Genomic DNA, 25,543 nt, shown 5'->3' with positions numbered 1-25,543 from the left:
GAAGAAAAGGGGAAAAGGAGAGAAACTATTCAGTAAAAAAATGAGAAGAAGATGTAAAAAATGAAAACTAAAAAAAGATAAAGAGATAAGGAGTGAAACTACCTTCAACTGTTATTTTAAGTGCAGTAAAACAGTATTTCCCACCATGATGCATTGTTTTAAATACAGTCTTATAGATACCAATTTTATCTTACCTGTTCTATAACTGCAGCTTTTCATTATTCATCAGTGATCAGCTTGGCTCTGGTGTAACTTACTAGAATACTAGATCCTCCTCTCTGGTCTTTCACAATCCATTTCTTATAATGATTCACACACTCATACAACAAATATTAACTGAGCACCTACTATATACGCCAGGCACTCAAAATAAAATAGCATGATGTAAAAACTCCAGTCACAGTGGAGCTTATATTGATATCAGAAGTAGAAGTGGAGACATGGGAGGTATTAAGGCATCTAGTTTATTTTTCCTAAGTGAATTATTTAAAACATTTCTACTGATAGATATTCATCTTTGAGCACTTTCCCAATTTGCCCAAGTCATTTCAACATCAAAGAGACCTTTGCAATGGCCATTACTGTCACTCTTGCTCAGGCTGATTCCAAATGAACACATATTAAGCATACTTTCTAGTTCACCATCCATTGGGCAGTGTTTCTACAAGTTAGTCAAAGCCTTTCAACTTCTCAAAAGAGTTAAATACAAAGTATGTAGAAACTGACATAATTCCTACTCCCACTAAAAAAACTTCCTACAGCATTACAGACAAACCTAGAGCATTATGACAGAAAGTGAAAGGGAAGCACTGACAGTAACTGGAGGGTTTATAATACAAAACAAATCACCTCCAAAGACAGCTCACAATAAAACTCCAATTCAGAAAATATTAAAATCCAGAAGACCTCTCTGGGAACATTGCAACCTTTTTCTTCACTGTTCTGTACCCAGGGAAAGCCTACATGAACGATGCTCAGCATGTCTCTGCTTTGTGAAGGCATTAAGTTAGGCTGTATTCACAAGCTTTACACTGTGAAAAACTCTGATCTACCAAAGGAATACTCAAAACTCAATCTCTTTCCAGGGACTTATAAGATAAGGTAATGCGGGGAATTTTTTTTGGCAATGGGGATCGAACTCAGGACCTCGCCCTTGCCCAGCAGGCACTGAGCCACTGAGCTGTATTACCAGCCCAAGGTAAGAGGGATTTGCACACATTATTTTCCCTGAGATCTGTATGTAAATCTATGATGGATGGTGAAACCATAGAACAGGCTTGGTATTTACTAAGATTACCAACATAGTATAGGAAACTGAGCACAAAAAGAAGTGGTATAGGCCAAAGAACATGGAAGAAAGAAAATGTTCCTCTTGTCTCAGAGGAAAAATTAGTGGGTAGTTTTTCCCCAAGGAGAACCCCTGTAGCTGTACCCAGGGATGTAGCATGACTGCCTGTATGAGCTCACTAGGGGCAGAGGCAGAAAGCAGAGGAAAGAGAAAGCTAGAGGAACTAGGGGAGGGGGATGAGAAAAGACAGCCCTTAAAGAGGGGGAGGGGTGTCTAGTAAAGGTAGAGAAAGAAGACAGAGAAATATTTCCCAAACTTCATGAACAGAGCAGGACAGAGAGCAAAGAGAAGGTGGAGACCTTTAAGAATTCACACCCTGTGCCCTCAGTTACAAACACAGTCTAGTTGCTAACAATATTAAATTCCAAAATGACTTGTAATGTAGGAAAATAAAATAAACATCCTGCACACTTACCCAATCCGGGTAAACAGCTTCCCATGGGCATGGAGAAAACTGAGGATGAACCTTTTGTTCAGCTGCATGGGAAAAAGGGAGAGGAGAAAACAATTAAACTTTCCCCAGTTTCCTGTGTTACTGAACAGAGTCCCTAGTGACACAATAACCTGGCCAGGGCCTAAGGGGTGGGCACTGGGGATGGGAACCAAAAGGACATGCCCAAACTTTCATACAGACCCAAGGCACATGCCCAACAGCTGGCGCTCAGCTGAGCCAGGATGACAGCAGGCTCAGTGAGTGGAGAGCACCCTCTGCTGGTAGTGAAGCCTGTGTACAGGGAATGAAGCAGTGAACGGGAAGTATGCAGAATATAAGGAAGATGGCTGCATCTCTCTGGGGTCTACAAGCCACTGTGGCTCCATAGTAATGGAAATGAAATTCTGACAGGAGTGGGGATAAGACTGACTTTGGAGAAATCCTGTTACTTTTATGAGCTATTTTTCTACCTACTCAGGGCTCTTTGATCACCAAAGATAAGATAACCCACCACTACTTAGCTCATCAGATTGTACTTCATGAGCTTTCAAAACTGGAGTTCAAGTTTTAGGTTTGAAGCTGAAAATTCAAATGTCTACAGACATCAGACATGAAGCAGGAACACTAGCAACCTATTACTATTACTCTCTAATTCTAGCCAAACCTTCTGTGTAGGTCCAGACTGGAAACAAATCTCCGTTTTTATGTGAAATCCTCTGGCTTTTAAATACTGGTTACTAATGAAAAAAATTAAACATTCAGTAAGCCAAAAATATATCTGTAAGAGAGCATCTTCTTTTTTAAATCAGGTTGTATCGGTGCATTTTAGATATATATAATGATCACATTCATCATGGAGCATTTGTACCTGTACATGATATAGCTTGTTTCTTTTTTTTCCCATTCCCCTACCCTCCTTTCAACCCCTCCTAGAGAGCACCTTTAATAAATGGTGCTAAAATATTATCCATTAATATAATTTTTGATCAATATTATACCCATCTCATGATTTTGTTCTATAAAACTTCCTCTGAGAAGAGGGCACGTTGGCAACCCATTTGAGACCCCTCTTATCTCTCAGGAGCTATTCCTATTTTCCATTTCTTTTCCCCATAAATGTTCCTACTCTTCAAAAATAAATACATTGAATAAATAGTGCTGGAGAAACTGACTATTCACATGGAGAAGACTGAATCTACACCCATATCTCTCACCATATGCTAAACTAAAATAAAAATGGATCAAAGATCTAAATGTTAAAACAGAAACAATCTTCACAGATGATAAAACAGGTAAAACTCTTGAAGTCATAGGTGTAGGTAAGGACTTTCTGACAGAACCCCAACTGCACAAAAGATAACATCAAGAATCAACAAATAGGATTATAGCATATTAAAAAGCTTCTGCACAACAACAACAACAACAAAATAACTATCAGAGTGAAGAGACAACCTATGGAATGGGAAAAAACTGGGGCAGCTATTCCTCAGAGAACTAGTATCTTCTTTTAGTTCTTTATACACCCCCCCCCAAAATGAAAGATCCAATCAAAAAATGAGAAACTGAAATGAAAAGAAGTACAAATAGCCAATACATACATGAAAAAATGTTCAACACTGCCAGTCCTCAGAGAAATACAAATTAAAACAACATTCAGATTCCATGTGACTCCAGAAGAATGGCTATAATCAAGAAATCAAATACAGTAATAATACATGCTGCAGAAGCTATAGGAAAAAAGGAACCCTTCTACATTGTTGGTGAGAATGTAAACTAGTGTAACCACTATGGAAATCAGCAGAGAGATTCTCAAAAATCTAAAAAACAAGAAATTACATTTGCTCCAGCTACTCCCCTTCTAGGTATCTTCCCAAAAAGAGTTAAAAAACCATCAAATTAGAGTGACACATGCATACTCAGGTTTTTAGTAGCACAATTCATAATACCTAAATCTTAGAAGCAGCCTTATGTCCATTACCAGGCTGGTATTTATATACAAGGGAGTACATACTACTCTGCCATTGAAAGAAGAATAAACTTGAGGCATTTGTAGGTAAATGGATGCACCTTGAGATCATAATGTTAAGTGCAATAAGACACACAAGCTTACATATTGCATAGTCTCTCTTACATGAGAAACCCAAAATATAAATACAAAGCAGAATAAAAGATAGAGCCTGGGCATAATGCCACATGCTTATAGCCCTAGCACTTGGCAGGCTGAGGCAGCAGAAGCACTATGAATTCAAGGGCAGCCTGGATTACACAGTGAGTTCAAGGCCAGCCTGAGCTACATAGTGGGACCGTGTCTCAAAAAGAAAAATAAAAAAATCAGTAATAGGAAATAGAGCTCTTGCAAAAAGGGAAAGGGACCAAGAGATAGAGGTGGGAGAGAAGAGAGGGAAAGGGGGTGCAAAAGAATTAAGATGAATTTATGTATATGTACCAACTCCCCATGAGGAATGTGGTCATTCTATACTACAAATATACTAATAAAAAATAAAAATTAAAGAAAAATATGTATTTGCCAGCTACAAGTGATTCATGAGCTAGCAATTTACAATTTTGTTTCAATGTCCTAGAAGATCTATTTCCATCAAAACCAAAAGCTCCCTCTGGGCAAATCAAAGAAGAGGAGGGGAAATACTCAACTCAACTCCAAAGAAAGTAGAGACGATCTGAAGACCAAATGTTGCTATAGTCTTCCCTAGTCTCAGAGAAGCTCAGGACCCTGCAGCTGGCCAGGAAGAGAGTCAAGAATCATGATCTCAAGAGCACAGTTACTAGGGCAAGGAACAGTCCAGTACCCTTGAACTGTTTTTCCAAAAGGAAAAACCTCTTGGTTTCTTCCACTGTAAAACAGAACATCAGTAAACTACAGCAGTTCCACCTCCTTCATATGGAAGCTAAGTGGAGGAAAAGGGGTATAGTCTCACATCACCAGTAACTTCAACATCAAACTTGATGGAAAGCTTCAGTCTTTTTTGTCTTAAATGAATTATATTACATAATTGGCTATTCTAGATTTGAACACTGGTTGATATAGTTTAAAAGTTCAGGACATTTCATTGAAGATAACTTATCTTTAAAGTTAAGTGGAAAACATCAGGTGAGTCAGGGTCAGGGACACTGGGTTCCATTTACAGAAGGGAAATGTGAGGAAGAGCGGCAAACTAAATTGTCAGTGGTCATACTGATATTAGTGGTAAAACCTGAGCTAGCATGTAGGTCTCCAGGTCTACTAGTAGAGGAAATAGTGAGAAATAGAGACCTGCTAAACCAATTAGTGTAAGTCCCATTGCTGACATTTACCTGCTGTGGAATTTCAGGCAACTGACCTAAGTCCTATAAGCAGTAACACTGCCTATACAGTATTGGGTTATTGCAACGATTACATGAGATAATTGTCATGTGGAAGCATGCCTGACTTTACAGAAAAAAAACCGAAACACTCAATTGTTATTTTAACATGCTCTCCTAATGAACAATAAAGCAAATGGTCAAATGCTAACAACTGGCAAATCTGAGAGAAGACTGAGTGTTCTTACTATTATAACTTCTCATTCCTGGTACCGGAAAAAAACCAAAAAAAAAAAAAAAAAAAAAAAAAAAAAAAAAAAAAAAAGAACAACTTCTTATGGATATGAAATTAGTTCAAAAAGGAATGTAAAAATATACATTCTCTACTGTGTTCGTATTTTAACTTAACCATCCCTCTTCCTACAGCCATGAATCATACACTGATTAACTCATTCATAACCAAGAGGAATCTATTATAAACTGGTTATATTTACATGTAAAGGGTACTTTGGTAGGAACAGAAGGATCTGATCTACCTCCTTCAAGCTCAATTCCATCCCCTAGGTAACCCTGAAATTTAAGCAGCTTTAAACCAGTAAATGGCAGGGTTAGATCTTCTAACTTCAAAAACAGTTTCTCTACTCCTATCTTCAGGAAAAGAGCTGGTAAAGTGACTCAGTGAAAGGCTGATGCAAGAATGACAACTAAAAAGTAGTTCAAATGTTAAAGTCTTCTTACAGATCGGGCAGGAAACTCACACTGAACCAGAATGCCTTCTGGAGTACAGTGAGAGAGTCCCAAGAAGCTGTGGAAATAGTGGTTCTCTCTATACTTCCCAAAGACCCTTCCCTCAGGGCAGTGGATACAACATATCTTAATAACCTAAACTCTATCTGCCACTGTGTAGTAAAAAGTAGATTTCAATGCATCATTTTTCAACTAGGGGAGTGAAACCCTAGGAAACTATACCTCCATCTAACACACACATACCCAACACTGGGAATTGAGCCCAGGGAGTGCTGGGCCACACCTCCACTGGTTTTGGGTTTTTTTCGTTTTTTAAAAAACAAAGTCTCACTAAATTGCCCAAGCTGGCCTCAAATTTGTGATCCTCCTGCCTCAGCCTCTCAAGGAGCTGGGATTCTAGTAGGGAACTTTTTTAAAGTACGGATACTGTTCTCCTTTAGCTTGGCTGAGAATTACTGCTTTATTTTTAGTTTGAAAGTATCACCCTAAACATAGTTCCTCTTTGTTGTCAACAATAACATTTTAATTAGGAAAAGAGTTAAAACTAGATGTGTCCTAGAGTTAAGATATGGTATACGGCCGGGAGCAAATTTGTCACACACTGATCAAAACGGGTTCTAAACAACGTTTACACATAACAACATGAAGTCAGCCAGCACTGAGGCAGAACTAATGGATACCAAGAACTCCCAACAGAGAACTAACAGATACCAAGTCAGAAAACCCTTACTCTGAGTTTTCTCCCTCTCCAATGTACTTGGGCTCCAATTAGCTTCCATTTTTACAACTTACTGTTTTGTTTGGTTTTTTGTTTTCTGAAACAAGGTCTTGCTATGTAGCTCAGGCTGGCCTTGAACTCAAGATCCTCCTGTTCTCAACCTCCTAAATGCTGGGACTTTAGGTGTGCACTACCGCACCTGGAAATTTTGTTTTTTGTTTGTTTGTTGAGATGGGGTCTCCCTATATAATTCACACTGGCCTTGAACTCATTATGTAGTCTAGGCTGGCCTCAAACTTGAAGAGATCCTCCTGCCTCAGCCTCTAGAGTACTAAGATTACAGACATAGCCACCATGCCCAGCTAAACATTTTTATTTTTAACATACACCTAGATAGTCTCACTCAGATGGAGAAAGAAATGTGAGACTATCTGCCTCCAGATTTCCCTCACACATTTACATACTGTTTACTGGAAACTAAAAATACTTCTCGGGTGTAGCCTTCTCTGACAGTGCTGGAATCCTGACTTCTTAGTTCTAGTCCAAAACCAGTTCACTGTGGACTTCTGAGCTTACTCCAAAGAGACACAAATGTAGTAGATGAGGCAAGTCTCCAGAATGAAGTCTATCCTGTCACTGACTGTGAGATTAGAAGATTTTGAATTGCTCCTCAACTGAAATGGAATTTTTACACTGACACTACCTAACTCAGAACTGAAAGGATGAAATAATACAAACTAAAGCAGTGTGAAAAATAAATGTTTTATACAAGCCCTAGAAATTATTCCTTGAGCTGGGTGGGCATGGTGGCACAAGCCTGTAATCCCAACATATGGGAGGATCACTGTGATTTCAAGGACATAGGATAGTTCAATGCCTGCCTGAATTACTTAGACTCTATCTCAACAAACAAAACAAACAAACACAAACAAAAACACTTCTCTGAAGTTGCATTAAAGTGCTTTGTGAACCTTGGAGCAAGAAAAAAGAAAACAGCTGCAGTGGCAGCAATGTAAGAGGATATTCTGAAATATACCTAATTTTAATTCCTAAATAGTTGTTCCTGCTCTGAGAGTTGTAGAAAACTAAACTTCTAGAAAGTGAATCATTTTAAGGCAGTAAGAACGCTCAGTGTTAGAAGGAATTCCACAGTGCTTTTTTTTTTTTTTTTTTTTTTTGAGACAGGGTCTCGCTTCAGGCTGGCTTTGAGTTCACTTTGTAGCCCAGGCTGGTCTCGAACTCCCAACAATCCTCCTGTCTCAGCCTCCCAAGTGTTGGGATTACAGGTGTGCGCAACCATGCCTGGCTCCACAGTGCATTTTTAAACTGTTTTTTTGAGGGGGGCAGCTGGGGAAGTACCAGGGCCTTCAGTTTAATTCCCAGTACTGCAAAACAAACGAAGAAACAAACAGGGGATTCTATGCTGTTAATCATGAGATAACACACATGGAACCAGATTTCAAGATATCCGTTAATAAAATGTCCCAGACTTTCAAAACAGTCAACTAAAGACCATTTCTCAAGGTTCTTGAAAGCCTGAGATCACAAGAGGCAGAGGATGTGGGTGTACTGGTAATGCTGCCCACTCAACACCCTCATGCCAAGAATATAAATAAGTAACATTCTAATTTGCCAGCTCCCCATTTATGTTCCCAAACCTTAAGACAAGGCCCTACCAACTACGAAGACACTAGGAAGCACCGATTCCCTCACTATCACAGTTCCTTAGAAAAGGTCTCTGGGATAGGTGTGATTTAAGAACACAATAAAGAAAGGGGAGAAGGGAGTCTTAGCACATAAAATGTGGCAATTCTGTAACACAGTAAGTAATTATTCAGAAAGATGTAAGATATTTATTAGTATTTTCAGCATTCCTTTTTCTATGATATAGATAAGTATAGATGAGCCAAGAAGCATGATTTAAACACCTTACAGGAAGACAGAGCGACTTAAAATCAATCAGCATATCCCTCACATTACCAAAAAGCTACACCAACATTGAGACAACAGGAATGGTAATTACTCTTCACTTGTACTTTCTCCACCCCTGAACTGTTCTGAGCAAAACAACAGCTCAATTAGCTATAATTAAGTACAAGTTCCATATAGGGATGCCCCATTTAGATGGCTGGATCTCAGCCATGTGAATTTAAGTGTAAAACATACCTTTTAAAACTACCTCCTCTAATGCTTGAAACAATGACTCTCATCGCTGCACTGCAATTTAATGCTACCTAAGCAGTTTAACACTAACTAAAGTCTTATACAATATTAAAGCCATTCACTTGCCATTACTTCATTATCTTTTCTAGTTAGAACCAGCAGACTGAAGAGAAATTAGGCTAAATGTCAAATCAGCAGTCAACTTCAGAAAATCCAGCCACAAGCACAGGGACAAGTCAGCTGAGCATAAAGTACTTAGCTAGATCTTGAGGAAAATTTGTACCACAGTGCAAAGAAAAGGAGCTAGAGGGGTAGCTCTACAGCAGAGACTTGCCTGACATGTACAAGGGCCTAAATTCAATCATCAGCACCAAAAAAAGGAAAAAACAAGTACAAAAAGTAGAGAAAAGAAGTCATGAAAATGTGACTATTATAATTTACTATTCATGTACTTACTAAGTAGAAAGAATAGGACAGAATAGTATGAACGAACATTAGTATGAACACTGACCCTAGAGACTAAGAGCTAGGCTGAAACTGTGATTTTGTTATTTATTTGCATGTCACATCAAGTATGTAAGCCTATTTCTTCAACTATAAAATGAGATAATCAATGGATGATTTTATAATCTGGAGTATAGGTGTATCACTTGAGCAGCTTTTATAAAAAATACAGATTTCACAGTCCTATAGAATCAGAATCCTGGGCCAGGCGTGGTGGTGCATGCCTGTAATCCCAGCACTCTGGAGGCTGAGGCAGGAGGATCACTGTGAGTTCAAGGCCAGCCTGAATTACATAGTAAGACCCTGTCTCAAAAAAAAAAAAAAAAAGAATCAGAATCTTGGGAGGGAGTTAGGAGTGGGGTGGGGACACAGACAATGGGGACTGCAAACCAGTATTTTTGCAGGTCTCCAAGTAGTTGTGAAAGACATCAGATCTGGAAATCACTGAGCTAGATCACAGGTTGGTAAGTTATGGCCCACAGACCAAATCTAGCCTGTTTGTGTACAGCCCATGAGCTATGAATACTTTTTACATTTTTTAGTGTTTTTAAAAAAAGAGTACTTCATGACATGAAAATTATATACAAATTTAAATTTCAGCATCAATAAATAAAATTCTACTGAAACATAGTCACATTCCTTCGACTGCACGTTGTCTATGGCTGCTTTCCTTCCCAAAGGTTGAATGGATGAAGTTGAATAGATGCAGCAAGAGGTATACGGCCCACAAAGCCTAGAATATTTACTATTTGCCCCTTTACAGAAAAAGTCTGTTGATCCTTAGGCTTACCATCTATAACAGTGGAGGTATAGAAGAAATTTGTCAGTGTTACAGGGTATTCCTGTAATGTCCTATCTCTCCCCATCCACAGCACTCCACAAAAATTTTTTCTACTTGCACAATACTTGAGGATTACCATATACATGTACTGCAAACAGTGATAATTTTCATGGTGAAGATGGATAGTAATGAAGCATATAATCTAAAAGAACTCCCTTCATGAGAAACCACTTTGAAGATATCAGTATGTAATACAACAAGCATTGTTAATTCCCTACCACTTTGTTTGTAACTCCGTACTGTCTGTACTGTTCCTTTGCTATTTTGTAAAATGTTGTCTGTCTGTTAATATTTTCCTCCTTTTATTTTTAAAATAAAAAAGAATAAAAAATAAGAGAACTCCCACTGCCAGGATATTCTGATGCCACCCACCTCTCACCACTTCAGTTGAATTTACAGTGTTCCCTCCAATGCTAAAATCCCGCAAATGTATGATTCTAACTAAATATAACCCTTCTTACCAGCTTTTGCACAAGCACTATCCTACTCTCTGATAACACAGATGATACCAAATGCCAAAGACTGCTGATCTCTAAATTCTTGAACTCATCTGGGTGTAGTGGTGCATGCCTGTAATCTCATCACTCAGGATGCCGAGGCAGGAGGACTGCCACAAATTCAAGGCCAGCCTGTACTACATAATGAGACCATGTCTCAAAAAGCCTAAATAAATAAATAAATAAATAAATAAATAAATAAAAAAAAACCTCAAATAATCCAAAGGTATAGAGAATTATAAATGAGACTTAATAAAGATTTCACTTAAGCCAGAGGCTCCTGGACCCTTCCTAAAACACCCCTAATCAAGTGAAAGTGCCAGGTTAAGATTTGTAAGACCTTGTACCAGGGGTCTGACAAGCTGTAGCAACCAATTCAAAAGTGCCACCAGGTTAGCATCTCAAGGTATAGAGAAAAAAAAGAGAGAAAGTTCAGCCAAAGGGCAACACTGTTGCTCTGACTAGCTTACTTTCTGAATGACTCTTCTTTCTGACTCATCTCTCTCAGTGCCTGGGAACTCTCCTGCCCATCCACCCAAATAGTACGAGAGCTGAGACACCCCGTGTCTGTACTATACAAAGAGAGAAAAGGAAATGGCTGAAGCTTCTACTCTGTGATCAGGTGGGCAAACACAAAATAGCTCTCCAAGGACACAAACATACACAAACTCAAGCCCATCTTACAAATGAACTAAGCCAACAGTATAAGAAGGATGGTGAGGTCCTTCTCACACTGTCCACCCATTCAGTGATTCATTCATTGCTGGCTCAATAGAAACCTACCACACTGAAGTGACTACTTTCTATGTACAGAATGCCATTTACAAACTGTGAGCAAGGAGCAAAAATCCTTCCCAATAGGTGACACAATTATAAGGCACTGTAACTGCGGAGGGATAGGACATTACAGGGATATCCTATAACATCCTATAAATTTCTTCTATAACTCCACTCAGAAGAAATACTGACTTGAGACCTGAAGGTTGAAGAAACTAATCAGTTGGTTTTGGAGGGGGTAAGGAGTCTAAAGTGTCATAAACAAAGGAAACAGCATGTGTGATGGTCTCAAAAGTGCCACACTTTAAGTCACTGTAGACTAGCATAGTTCGGTGACAGATTCTATAGGAAGGCGGCTAGAGATATGCACAACCAAGTTGCAGAAGTCCTTGTTAAAGAGTTGATCTTAATTGATTAAAGTGTTTTGAAGAGGTAGGTACAGGTAAATGAGCAAAGCTGCTTATTCATTCATTTACTTATTTTTGGGTTTTCTGAGGCACTATGTAGTTCAGGGTGGCCTTGAACTCACTATGTAACCAAGGCTGGCCTCAAACTTACAGTAATCCTCCTGCCTCAGCCTCTTGAGTGCTGATATTACAGCATATGCCACCACATATCGCTACAAAGCTGCATTTTTAAATGTCATTCTGGCTGTTGAGAAAATTGGATTTTTTTTGTGGTGGGTGATGAGTGCTGGAAGCCAGGAGACCAGGTAAGAGGCTGTTACTGCAATCACCCAATGGCAATGGACTCAGAGAAGAGAGGGAAAACAGAATGAAGACAAGGACCATTCCATACTCAGAGTCAGAATCTCTATCCCTCAGTCCCAGTGCTTTTACTTCTAAGAAACCACCAGCAGTGTCCCAGAATTTGAGGGTGTTTTGTTTTGTTTTGTTTTGTTTTGTTTTGTTTTGTTTTGTTTTGTTGAGACAGGGAATTCCTTTGTAATTCAGGCTGACCTTAAACTTACTATGTATCCCAGGCTGCCTCAGCCTCCCAAATGCTGGGATTATAGGCATGCGCCCACCCTCTTTTGGAAGGAGTCTTTTTAAAGACTCAAACTAAGTCAAACACTGCCTGCATTTTTATAGATAATTTAGAAAGTTATTTCCTTTCAATAATATTTTTAAATATGCTAGCATGGTGTTTGGCACTTAGTATATACTTAAGTGACTACTGAAAGGCATACTAAAATACAGATTTGAAAGTGATTAAGTACGTTATCCAGGTAATGTATAACACACAAACATACTCTCAAAAGTAAAAGTACAGCACTAATATGAACACTGTAGAGAAATTGTATACTATTGGTGAGAATTTAAACCCATCTCTTTTTGGAGGGTAACTTGGCAACACCCAGAAAAAGGTAATCAAAAGAAAATAGAGTTCTCTCAGGATTTAAGAATTCTGATCCTTAGTAGGAGCAGTTCCACCTGCTACATTTAAGCCCAAGTGACAGTTAACGTCAGAAAAGAAATGAGAAATGAACATCCTGACAATGGCCTACAAAAGGCCTAAATAACCTTACCCCACTGCTGTCTCCTCTCATTTCTCCTCTCATTTCTTGAATGAGCATGCTTCCACCTTAGCATCTTCACATTTACGTTCCTTAAAAAGACAGTCATCTTTGACTGGCATGGTGTGTGGGGGGGTCAAATGGGGGTATTGGGATGTGGGTTTTCTTCTGTTTTGTTTTTTGTGATGATGGGGATTGAACCTTGGGCATTGCTCATGCTAGGAAAGTATTCAACAACTAAGCAATACTGCCAGCCCTGCATCAGGATTAAGAGCTCCCCAAGTGACTGCACTGTATGGCAAAGTATGAGAACGACTCCTTCCTCTAGTTTATTCTGCTTTCATAGTGCTCATCACTGAATAATTTTACATATAAAAATATATCACACAGAGATACATAACTATGACTTTTGTTTATCACTATATAGACTTATAGTAGGCAACCAATAAATATATGGTAAACAAAGTCTTTTCTGCTTGGCTGCTGCTGCATCCATCTTTGCCAACACAACCTACCTTTCAGTAACAAAGAACTACTCATAGTACTCTAAATTCACCATATTCTTTACGCTGTTGTGCCCTCTCTGTCTGGAATGCTTTCTCACACACTCTTTTCTTTATCTAACTAAGTCTCACTTTTCCTCTATTAAACCTACCCCAATTCTCTCCCTCCAAGCTAGACTACCTGACACCTTATCCTCTGGGCTCAGAAAATATCTCATATGCCTTTGTTATACTGGCTATTAGAGCACATATTAATTGTATACATAACGTGTCTGTCTCAACCCAGCTCTGTCCAATAGAACTTTCCTTGATGACAGAGATGTTCCTTCTCTCGAATGACCAATGAAGTGGGCACTAACCAAATGGTGTTTAAAGAATGGCTAGTGTAACTGAGGAACTGACTTTACTGATTTTTTATTTTATTTTAGTTAATTAAAATAACTATTGTATTTATTGATCAGTATGGCTCTAGTCTGTGATCTCTTTCAGTGGACAATTCATTTCCACATTCTCAGACAAAGTAGTTATAGGTATGTGATATATAAATGAAGAAAGAGACAGATGAGCTCCAGAGGTTAGAATATAGCCCAATGATTTCCAGCTTGCTATATGGCAAGAGCAAAAGAAACATCTGAAGTTCGAACAGCATTCATCAATGAAAGCAAAGGACTGGAAGAACCTATCAATCTAGTGCTCTATTATTCTGCCAAGCTATATACCCCACATAGAAAACAATGTGGCCTAAAACCTGATTTTTAATTACTGGACTGCATCTATTATAACCTTGCAGGCAGGCCTCCACTTAAGCACAGGTCAAATTTCAGAGCTAGCTTTGTATTTAGGGGGTTAAAAGTACTCCAAGCTACTCAGACACAATTCAGACATTAAGGGCTCAAATTTTCCTAGCTGGACAAAACAAATGTGCCATATATAACCACCTTAAAATAATGGTCAATACTCTGGTTTCTCTTCCGATCATTCATATCTTTCACCTTTTACTTTTCCATAGAGAGTAAAAATAATGGTCAAGGGCCAGGGATATAGCTCAGTGGCACAAGTGCCTGCCTGGCAAGAGCAAGGTCTTGAGTTCTATTCCTGGTACCAAAAAGAAAAAAAAGTCAAAACTTCTATAGCAGGGGTCCCCAACCCCTAGGACAAAGACGGGTATTGGTCTCTGGCCTGTTAAGAACTGAGATGCACAGTAGGTGTTAAGTGGCAAGGGTATGGGGGAGGGTGGTGAAGCTCCATCTATATTTACAACTGCTCCCCATCATTCACACGTCCTTGCCTCAGCTCCACCTCCTGTTAGATCAGCAGTGGCATTATACCCTCACAGGCCTGCAAACTGTACTGTAAAGCAAGCAGGTAAGGGATCTAGGTGGTGTTTTCCTTATGAGAATCTAATCCCGAAATCCGACCCACATACATACCACCCATGGAAAAATTCTCCTCCTCAAAACTGGTCCCTGGTACCGAAAAGGGTGACACTTTCTATAGCATTTTCTATGCATTTCTAAGTAGCTTATATCTGCTACCTCATTTAAACTTATAACCACCCTCTGAAATAAATACTATACTATTTCCACATCACAGATGAGAAAACTGAGCAGAGAGACATACAATAGTTGACTGCCTACGGTCAACCCAGGCTCCAGAGTCTGAGCTCTTTCTCTTCAACAGAATGAAAACAGACAAGACGAAAACCTAAAGAAACTTCAAATACAAACCCACCAACGGTTCCAGATGTCATTCACTGAGAGATCACAGTCCACACTAACTGAGCAGCTTTGCAGATTAAGAGACGTAGATATCTCCAATCCGGGTGATAACAACACAAGTCAATGGAAGCACTCAACAATGACATAATACCAGCAAGAAGAGAGAAAAGATAGAAATAGCCTATTTTCCATAACATCACCAATAAGAAAACATTTAAAAACATAACCTTTCTTCTGGACAAATCTACAAATGTTACCTACAAGAGTCAAAGAATATAAGTTTGCTTCTTTAGATTTTCAGACAGAGTCTCACTATGCAGTCCTGGCTGGCCTTAAACTCATTATGCAGCCCAGTCTGGCCTAGAACCTAGGCATTTTCTTGCCTCAGCCTCCCAATTGCTGGGATTACAGAGGTGCACCCCCAGGTCCAGCAAGTCAAAGAATAAAAGTGTATTTACATACTATCATTAAGGGATACACAACCAGAACCACAACCCATTAAAAAAATGTGAAAATAACCTCTGCCTACCCACCTACCACAACACAGGAAAACTCCTGAATCTCTCAGGAAATGGAGGAGCAAGAACTATTCCAAGAAGAAAGAAACTTCAGCTTAAAGCAGATGTGGTCACAAAATTGATTTCACAAACTATTCTGCTATGGGCACCAAAAAGCAAATAACCAGCATACAGGGAGCTCTGGCAAATTCATGTGAGCTTCAGATTTAAGCAAGTCACCAAATAAGGGAAGGATTCTGGTGCAGCAACTCTTAGGAAAAGTGTTTCAAGTTAAAAATGGCTATTCAGGTTTGGATGTGAACTTCTGTATCTGTTCTTTATCAACAGAAGCAACCCTACCTCTCTGGCAGCAACAGCAGAAAGAGAAGAAAATTATTAGAATAAAAATGCATTACAAGGACAACATGGCTTGTTATAGCCTGCCATTTGCCTTGACACCAAAGACAAGGGTATAAAACACAGCAATTGAGAACTTCTAGGATTCTACATCTGACCTGAAGCAAGCCATGTCCAAGAGGTCATGATGTCACTTCCTGTCGCAACAGCCAGATGTTTCAAGAGTAAGACTGAAAACCACAGCACTGTTGGTGTGAGACTCAGTTTCACTGTGAACAGGGGTGAGGCTTACTTCCAGCTAATTTTGTCAGTTTTATTCTTTCTGTGCTGCTTCCCAGATCCAAAGTATCAATTCAAAAGACATTAGAAAAATGTTTGAATCTCCCATCTTTGATTCAGTTCTGCAGGTCCCCTTTCAAACTGTGGATTGAATCACTAGCTGGAAAACTTAGTGAGATCCTGTCTCAAAACAAAAAATAAAAAAGGGAGGGAGATGTGATACTGGGTTCAATCCCTAGTACCACAGAGAGAGAGAGAGACAGAGAGAGAGAGAGAGACAGAGAGAGAGAGACAGAGAGAGAGAGAGAGAGAGAGAGAGAGAGGGAGGGAGGTTGAAAAAGAGAGAGTCTTAACAGGCATAAGCATTAAGGAAACGTAAGTATTAACTTCTTCCTAATTTACAATGCTCTCCCCTTGTCACTACTACTATTAAAAGTATAAGAAATATTTGAGTTTATAGAGTTCAAAGGGAAGAAAAGAATGAAAATGATACAAGTAAAAAACTACAAGTATACTCAGTTTGTGACAATCTTACTGGCTTTAATAGGTATACTTTTCTCCACATATATTATATAGAGAATCAGCAGCTGTTTTCCAGGAATGCTGCATGTTTTTAAATTGTCATAATCCTTTGTGCTGTTCTGCAAAAACCCTTATTCTAATTGCTGATACCCTTGCCCAATCTGTCCTGATCCCCATCGATATTTTAACTCTGGGGCGACAGAAATGAAGGTGACTGTGCTAAAAGTTTGGAGTTCATTTAGGTGCAGAGAGCCAAACTAATGCTAAATCCCAAATCTATCCGTATTTTACAGCTGCAGAGACGAAGAAAGAGAAAAAAGAAATTTGAGGAAATAAGAAATTAGGAATCTAAAAAAAAGGGAATCTAATCCAGGTCTGACTCTAGTCTGCACTGAAAATGAGGGACAACTTCTCAGGGCACCAACAGCATCTACTAGTCCCTTATTCAGTCTTTTGACATGTCACTCATAAGTATTTTAAAAGCCATACTGTTTTATAGATCTGTCCAGAAGTGTAAGGGAAAATCTGCCAAAGAAATTCCTCAGAGAGAATGTCAACTGCTTCAACATAGTTTGCTTTACAAATTAGGACCTAGCATCTCAAAGATTTGTAGTACAAGTCCGCTCAAAATTTCAGACAGAATAAGCTTTTAGCATCTTCACCAAGAAACACCTCAGAAAACTGCAAATCCAGAGTTTTATCCCAATTCCTCTTTCCCTCATGCTTCAGTAGTTGCAGTCCTACTGTGCATTTTATGACTAGAATAGGACTTATTGCCAATGGTTACAACACAAAGCATAACTTATTCCTAAGCCAAGCTGGGTTTGGCTCAGAAAGCTTCCCAGAATGATGGAAAGCATGACTTTAGGGTGAGTCAACTTAGCTAATGCATAAAATAAAGCAGAGAATAACTATTTGAAGGATTCACATTTAAGCTTGGACCAAATCAAAAGCCCAAATCAATCTACTTTGTGATGAATCCTCAGTTCCAAATGAGCGATTAAACAACATCAATGTAGATATTTGTACCATGATCCAAGATGTTTTAATGACAGACTCTTGGCAGGACTCTCAGAAGCAACCACTCCTTGTAGTTTCTAACCACACCTGTTTTTATCTGCATTGTTCCGGTCGACATTTACCTAAAGAACATCTATCCTTCAAAATGAAGGAAGCGGGTTACATACCTATTTATATTATTACACTGTAACACTTTACTACAAGTATTTATTTGAATGCGGGGCCTTTGCACTGAGCTACATCTTCAGCCCTTTCTAAACATTTTTAAATTTGAGACAGAGTGTCACTAAGTTACTAAATTGTCCAAGCTGGACTCAAACTAGTGATCCTCCTACCTCAGCCTCACAGAGTGCTGGGATTACCAGTGAAGTATTTATTTACATATCCATTTTCCTTACTATACTTCACCTCTAAAGGATCAACATCAATTACCATTCTATGTGCAGTGTCTAAAATAACAACATAAAAAGATACTCACTAAATATTTACGGAAATGATCTGAATGGATGTAGGGAAAAACTGCCAGGCAGGCTCTTGTGCCATTGAGCTATATCCCTGGCCCTGGGTATAGGGAAAAATTGATCCTCTCAGACTATTAGCTGACTTGAGAAGTTTTACAAATGAATAAGCAGATGAAATGAGAAAAATGTTCATATAAAACTGTAAGGCCTATTATGCAAGGCAACATACAAAGGTATACACTGAACTATAAGGTAACAGATTAACAGCTAGAAAGGGGAATCAAAGAGAAAAAGATAAAAGGTTACCAGGAGTAATGTCATGACATAAAACACATGTCGGTAAGTCCCTTACACTTATTAGAGGAAGTTACCAGTGTGGCTATAACTTCCGGAACAACTAAAGAAAGAATAACCTGAATAACAAATTCATGAATATATATGAGTATCCCCTCATACACCCAACTACCTCCAACATTGAAAGCAAAAATTTCTCTCTTGGGTTTCTGTAAAGACATCATATACCTCAAACAGTAGTGACTCTCGAGGTCTCTTATTATTTGTCTTAATATGGGCTGACTGTATAGCAAAGTACAAATCAGTAAAAGCAATGCTACTGGCAACTAACATATTACCTAGTTAAATAGCTCTCTGATGGTTCTAGGCATGAATGAGATGAAAAAAAATAATAGTAGAAGGGATGTCTAGTGATTCCTATAATAAATGTTCAATACATTTTGGAGCAGTGAATAGAAGACAACTTTAAAAAATCACTTAATTTCTTAAAAAATAAAAGTGTGGTTAATACATTTTATAGGAACTCAAGCATCAGAAAGCTAGATTTTTAATTTCTTCTGGTCTAGAATCTATACACTAATTCTTGGGAGAATAAAACTGAGCAGTAACTTCAGTACTAAATATTTATGAGCAAAGTAAAAGGCTTCCAAGAGGGGAAAAACCAGAATATACCCCTGGAGCCAAAAAAACAGTCCACAGACTTGGGGAAGACCACAAGCCAAGAAAACAATTATTTAATATTCTCTATCTTTGCCCAAACACATCATATCCAAGATCGTGAAAATAGGGTAGACAGATGAACTTCTGGAACCTTTAAGAGCATAAAGGGATTAGAGAATGATAGAACTATGGCTATATCTCCCTAAGAATAGGCTTAAAATAAAAAACCAATATAGGAAATCAGTGAGAAAAGCAGCATAGGGAAAACAAAAAGGTCAGTGAAGTCTCTTACCCTGTACAACAGGCAGTATGTTACTATCTAAAGTGAGCTGATCCCTTCAGTACTCTATTCCTATTGCAGCTGCAGACTGAACAAGCTCCAATGTACAGGACTTACTCTTACAGTATTTGGAAGGCTCTTCACAGACTAGGAGCTAGATCCTGAGGGACGAGTTATAGTACACCCTCACGTACATTCCAGTTGGCTGGAACTCAGCAGTTGATTGCTCCCTTGTCTAACTTGGTAAGAATCCAAAGGAGGACTTTTCTCAGTCAACTCTCCCAGGCTGGAAAATTCTCTAATGCCAGAGTTCTGGCTTAAATCTGGATATCAGGTTATTCATGAGATGCCAAAACTGCATCTTTACATTGGCTTTGAACAAGTCTCTCAATATACCATACGGATTCCCACAGACCTCAAGATCATCTGGACACATTAAGGCCAAAGATGGACACTCTTCTCACATAGAAAGGAGTATGCTTTTAAAAGAACATGCAACATCAAAACAAATCTCATAAATCATAGATCAAGTCTCCACAATTCTTGAAATGAGCAATGGGCAAACAGCACACATAATAAATGGTTTCCTTAAAACTTTTTATTCTACTCTACTGAACATTCTTCCTGTTTCATTTTCTATTCAAAGTCTCTTGCACTACTATTGATCTATTTTATGCCATGAAGATCCAAACCCCAAGTCTGTTTCTCCGAGAGAAAATCAAGGAAGAAACCTTTACAAGACTTCTGTTGCTGTTGTTTTAATCTCAGCAAAGTCCTGAATCAGTGGTTCTCAACCAGGGTAGTACCACTCTGCCCAGGGATTGTCTGGAAATGTGTGGGCCACTACTGGCATCCAGTGGGTGGGGCCAGGAATGCTAAACATCCTGCAATGGCAGGCTCAGGAACTCGAACTGTCTGCTCAAAAAGGCACTAACACCCTTATTGAGCAATCAGTGTCCTAAAAGAAGGACCTTAGCATTAACTGCCTTTACTCCTCCCAGCTTTAAGGGAGTAAATGGATGAACTTTTTCTGCAAAAGGTCAGAGTAAATAGGTTCTGTGGCGTTTCTGTTCCAAATCCTTATGTTTTCTGTTGGGTTTATCTGAAAGAGTCTCACTGTGTAGTCCAGGCTGGCCTTGCACTTGAAATCCTCCTGTCTCAACCTCCCAAGCGCTGGGATTATGTGTGTGGGCCACCATACCTGGCATGGTTCTAAATAACTTCATATAAGAATATAAAAATTATCTTTAGCTCACAAACCACTGGCAGTATTTCGCCTACCCTTTTCTATAGAACTGCCTGTCTCATTATAGTCTGTTCAACCTAATTTAATGATGCTAACTATAGCAGGACACGGGTGATGGCACATGTCTTTATAGCCCCACATACTTGGAAGGCTTGGGTAGAAGGATCACTTGAGCCCAGGAGGTAGAAACCAATCCAGCTAGTGAGACTCTCATCTCAAAAAAATAAAGCTCAGTGAGAGGGTGCTCTGGGAGGCTGAGGCAGAAGGACTGCAAAGTTCCAGCCCAACCAAGTGCAACTTAGTGAGAATTTGTCTTAAACTAAAAAACAATAAAAAAGAAATGGGGATGTATAGCTCAGTGCAAAGGCCCATGTCCCCAGCATTATTAAAATAAATAAGTAAATAAACAGCAACGGTGTGTAAACAACTCCAATAGTATATTACAATTTTAAAGAATAAAATAAGAGGTTCAGAATTTAGTCTTAAGACATAAGGATTGGAGCATGTGTTTGACTTCTAATCAACTAAGTAGTTCTCTGATCACCCTCCTCTTCTCACCCTGTGCATTTCAGTTGCTTCATATTTTCTCCTGAATATTCATTTTCAAAAACCTTACTGGGAAGAACACATATAATGCCTTTCCCTTCTCTCTTCAGGATATATTGCTTCCTATTTGCCATGCGTGCCACTCAAAAGTCTCTACAATTATTGCTGTTAACATTTTCTAAAATGTCTAAACCAAACCAAAGTCTGGAAATTCTGACTGGTATCTCGGTCCTAAATTTCCGGATGGTAACTAAAGGTCACGTGGGGTGGAAAGTGGCCTGTGGGTAACACAGAATATACACATGCACGCGAACAGGATATGTTGGTAATCTGGCTTCCTGAGACCTGGTAAGTCGTGAGAGTTCTCATCAACACCCTTGGGGAAGATGAAAAACCCTAAGTTGGGAAATGCTGGATTTTAAAAAACTATCCATTCTTAGAATTACATTTCTGGCTAATGAACAATAGGAAGGTACACCTTTTCTGCCTCCACATTTTACTTGCAAAAATACCAATCAAACCCAAAAAATAATGGAGTGTCTCAGGAGGCTTCTTCACAATGTGGAAGCTGGTGTTTGCAGCATGGCTTATGTCACGTTGCAAGCCCAGAAAGACGAAGACTGTGGTTTTGGTGTTTAACCAGCCTCGACTGCAACCTGGCACTGTTTCTTCCCCCAGAGAACTCTGCTCTGTTAGAGGAAAGAAACCAACCTCACATCTTAAACAGTCAGGATAAAAATAAAGTCCTGAAGTGGTTTTGGTGACTGAGGTCATATATGGTGTTAAGGGTCTGTAGGTAGGGTCAGTGTGCTTTGAGAACTTCTCCTCACTGCCAACCACAAAGAGACAAAGAACTCAGCCCTAGGGTCCTGCAGTGGTCCTAGCAGGTAGCACTAGTCCTCTACTGGGGGCTGCTCCTGAAAGCATTTTTCACATTATCATTATCAGAAAACAAGAGTCCTAGCTCTGGTCTTTGACAGCAATCTCACAAAGTTGTTTTACGTGGCCTATGAAAGAGGGTCAATCTGTAGCCTGCAGAAGGTGGGTTTTATGAACATCCACCATCACTTATTGCCAAATCTCTATTCAGAGGCATACTTTCAAAAAGCTTCCAGGTATAACACAAGGTTTATACTACAAACTACTTTATAAAATAAAAAATAAATGATATCAAGTCAACTCACAGTAACCCTGAAAATCCATATGATGCCTACTTTATGGATAAGAAATTAAGTCAACTTTCTCTGCTACAATGATATAATTATGGGACAATGAAATCAGACTATTACAGATAAAACACCTATCTACTAGCATGGAGACTCAACTCTTCTGTATTAATTTAGATGAAATCAGTGCCTATGCTATCCAGAGAAAAATGACACCAAAAGCTTTTCTATGTTTTCATAATAGTAGTAGCTTTGAAACTGTAAACTCAAAGGTTCATGATACAAGGCTAAGAAATGGAATTTACTCCACTATAAGGCATCTTGCCTAAGCAAGCAGGACTTCTACAGCTACTCTCTAAACTACTGTCATGAAAGAGGGTGCAGTGTGGGTGGTTGTTAAAAAAGTGTATGACCCACACAAAGCCACTTTTTTTAGCACTGTGGTGGTGGCAGCATTAGCAGCAGCTCTGGTACACAAACTACTCAAGGCACACTGACAGGCAGGACAAATGATGGGTGTAAAGAAAATGCCACCCTTCAAAGGGGTGGGGAGGGAAGTTGAGCCATCTGGCCTGGGTTTTTCCATAATAAAGCTATGCTCCTTTGCTGGTCAACTCTTACTCTGCTAAACTACTCACTAAATGCAAGAAAAAGATACTCTTATTCTACTCAACCTTTTGTAGCCATGTACTCAGCCAAAAAGAAAACTGTTCCCAACTTACAATCAAACCTCTAAGAAAATCACAAGGGATTTAGGTAGGAGCACTCTACAAATTTTCAGGGAAAAACTATTGGGAAACAAAGTTATCATCATCAGTATCTTATACATGAAAGAACTGAAGTTCAGCCAGATTAAGGAACATGCCCAGGGTCTGATGGCTAGTATGCAATTCAACTAGGACTTAAATATAGGGCTTTCCAAAGCCTGAAGTGTTAAATCTCTTCACTATCCTCCCTCTGACATATAACATGCTAGACAAAATTAATGAAAGCTGGGGCCCACACTGTCTGCCAGGCAAGCACAAGGTCTTGAGTTTCACTCCCAGTACAAAAAAAAAATTAATGAAAGCCACCAAACTGCCAGTCCATAGAAAAATACAATGAACTTGAAAATCACTCATAGAAGTCTTCCAAGTCCAGTAGTAACATGAAAAACATAAAAAGGTAAATAACAGTATATATGATATGCTACTAGTAATGTAAACAAAGATGCTTATGTATTAGCTATTTAAAAATATTTCTTTAACTAAAATATTTTAAAAGAGATTGAGGTAGCTGGTGGGTAGAGCTCAGTAGCAGACCACACACTTGCCATGCTCAGTGTCCTGGATTCAATACCTAGCACCAAAACCACCCACAAAACAAATAAAAACAAGGTGAAAGAGATCTCAGAGGAGAGGGCTAAAGAGAGCTCTTAAAATCTCTATTCCCACTGATCTAGAAACCAACCCCAGCATTATGGCCTAGAAACTTCTTCACTTAAAACTCAGTTTTTGAAATAAGGTCACAAACTTTCTATGACCAAGGGGCCTCAAACTAGTCCCCTATGCTTCAATTTACTACTAATTCAAGATGCTTTCTCATGAAATGGATCTTTAAGACTCAACCTTGTAAAACATTAATTGTTCTATTAGATATCTAACCTTTCTTGAACTTGCTCTTCCCCGTGTATAGCTTGAGAAGTCTGGCTTCTAAGCACAAGAGGGAGGGCCTTCTGGTATTTATTTTGCTACTTCAATGAAACAGGAAAATAAAATAACCATGTCGACCTAAGAAATTAAATATCATTTTTCCAATCAGTTTTTGAGTTATTTAATAATTAGCATGAATTATTTCTTTCTTATTTCCCAGCTTAATGGACTTTAGACATTTCCAATCTAAATCCTGTGCTCTATGTAAATACAGAGGAAAAGCATATCCTAAGAAATTAATACTGGTTTTCTCCAAGTGATTAAAAATATATTGTTTATCTATATTTTCAAATTTTTTACTATATATAATATAGTAAAAATTGTAAGTATATAATACTTCTATTTTAGCATATAATACTTATAAGTATATAATATAGTAAACAATAAAATATTGCCGAGCGTGGTGGCGCACACCTGTAATCCCAGCACTCAGGAGGTTGAGGCAGGAGAATCATTACAAGTTCGAGGCCAGCCTGGGCTACAAAGTGAGCTCAAGATCAGCCTGAACTGCATAACGAGACATTGCCTCAAAAAGACCAAAAAAAAAACCAAAAACAAACAAGCAAAAACCCAAAACAATATAATATACTGTTTATCTATATTTTCAAATATTCATATTTTGACTTTGTAAATTTTTTAAAGCAATAAAAATTTTTCAAAGAAAAAAACAGCTTTGCCCTACTTAATACAAGTAGCAATTTTCCCCAACAACCAAGACATAAAGAGACACTAGTGTGCTTGAGTTCAGAGTACTTAACATTTTAAGAGTGGCCCTTAAATAGGATGTAGTAATCCTAGCACTGACGGAGGCTGAGGAAAGAAGATTCCAAATTTGAGTCCCACCTGGGCAAGTTAGCAAGAGCCTATCTCAAAAAAATAAAAAGGGCTGGGGATGTAGTTCAGTGGTAAAGCACCCTGAATATGATCCTCAGTACCCCTACACACACACACACACACACACACACACACAGGCTGGGGATGTAGCTTACTGTTAGAACACATGCCTAGTATATGAAGGGCCCTAGATTCAAACCTCAGTACTCCCCAACAAAAAGGCCCTTCAACTTTTCAACCAGCAAACTGGGGTAAAATAATCAACTGCCAATACATCAAACTTAATGGATGCAATAGTGCTGTTTTCACTGAATTAACAATGGAGACATGAAGAATAAGAAATGTGAGAAACATTTTTTATTTCTGGGATCAAGTATACTACAGGAGACAGACACACTGATCTCCCGCACATACCACATACCACAGCACCGATCAAGAGCACGGCTCCAAGGGGAAAGCTCTGTCAGCCTCCTCTCCATTACTCCAACATTCTCACATTACCCCTCAACTCAAGACAGATTCGTGGTCTGTAAATCTTTTGCTGTTTCACACCTTCTCTGGTTTTGCTCATTGAACACTCTTCATATTCTGCCTCATTAACTCCTCCAACAAGCTTTCTGAATTC

At 38.8% G+C, this 25,543-nt stretch overlaps 1 protein-coding gene across 4 annotated transcripts in view; it reads right to left on the bottom strand.

Moving 5' to 3' along the window:
* Positions 1-25,543, bottom strand: part of Smg6 (SMG6 nonsense mediated mRNA decay factor) — a 237,958-nt gene that overhangs the window by 182,106 nt on the left and 30,309 nt on the right. For all 4 annotated transcript variants that reach the window (XM_005402587.2, XM_013503361.1, XM_005402585.2 and 1 more), the window contains one exon: positions 1,764-1,825. In XM_005402587.2, the coding sequence (XP_005402644.1) occupies positions 1,764-1,825 (62 nt within the window). The remainder of the gene's footprint in view (positions 1-1,763; positions 1,826-25,543) is intronic.

This window comes from Chinchilla lanigera, unplaced genomic scaffold, assembly GCF_000276665.1.
Source record: "Chinchilla lanigera isolate Chin_1 unplaced genomic scaffold, ChiLan1.0 scaffold00080, whole genome shotgun sequence".
In the NCBI taxonomy this organism is placed as follows: domain Eukaryota; kingdom Metazoa; phylum Chordata; class Mammalia; order Rodentia; family Chinchillidae; genus Chinchilla; species Chinchilla lanigera.
This window is presented reverse-complemented; position numbering and strand designations above follow the sequence as displayed.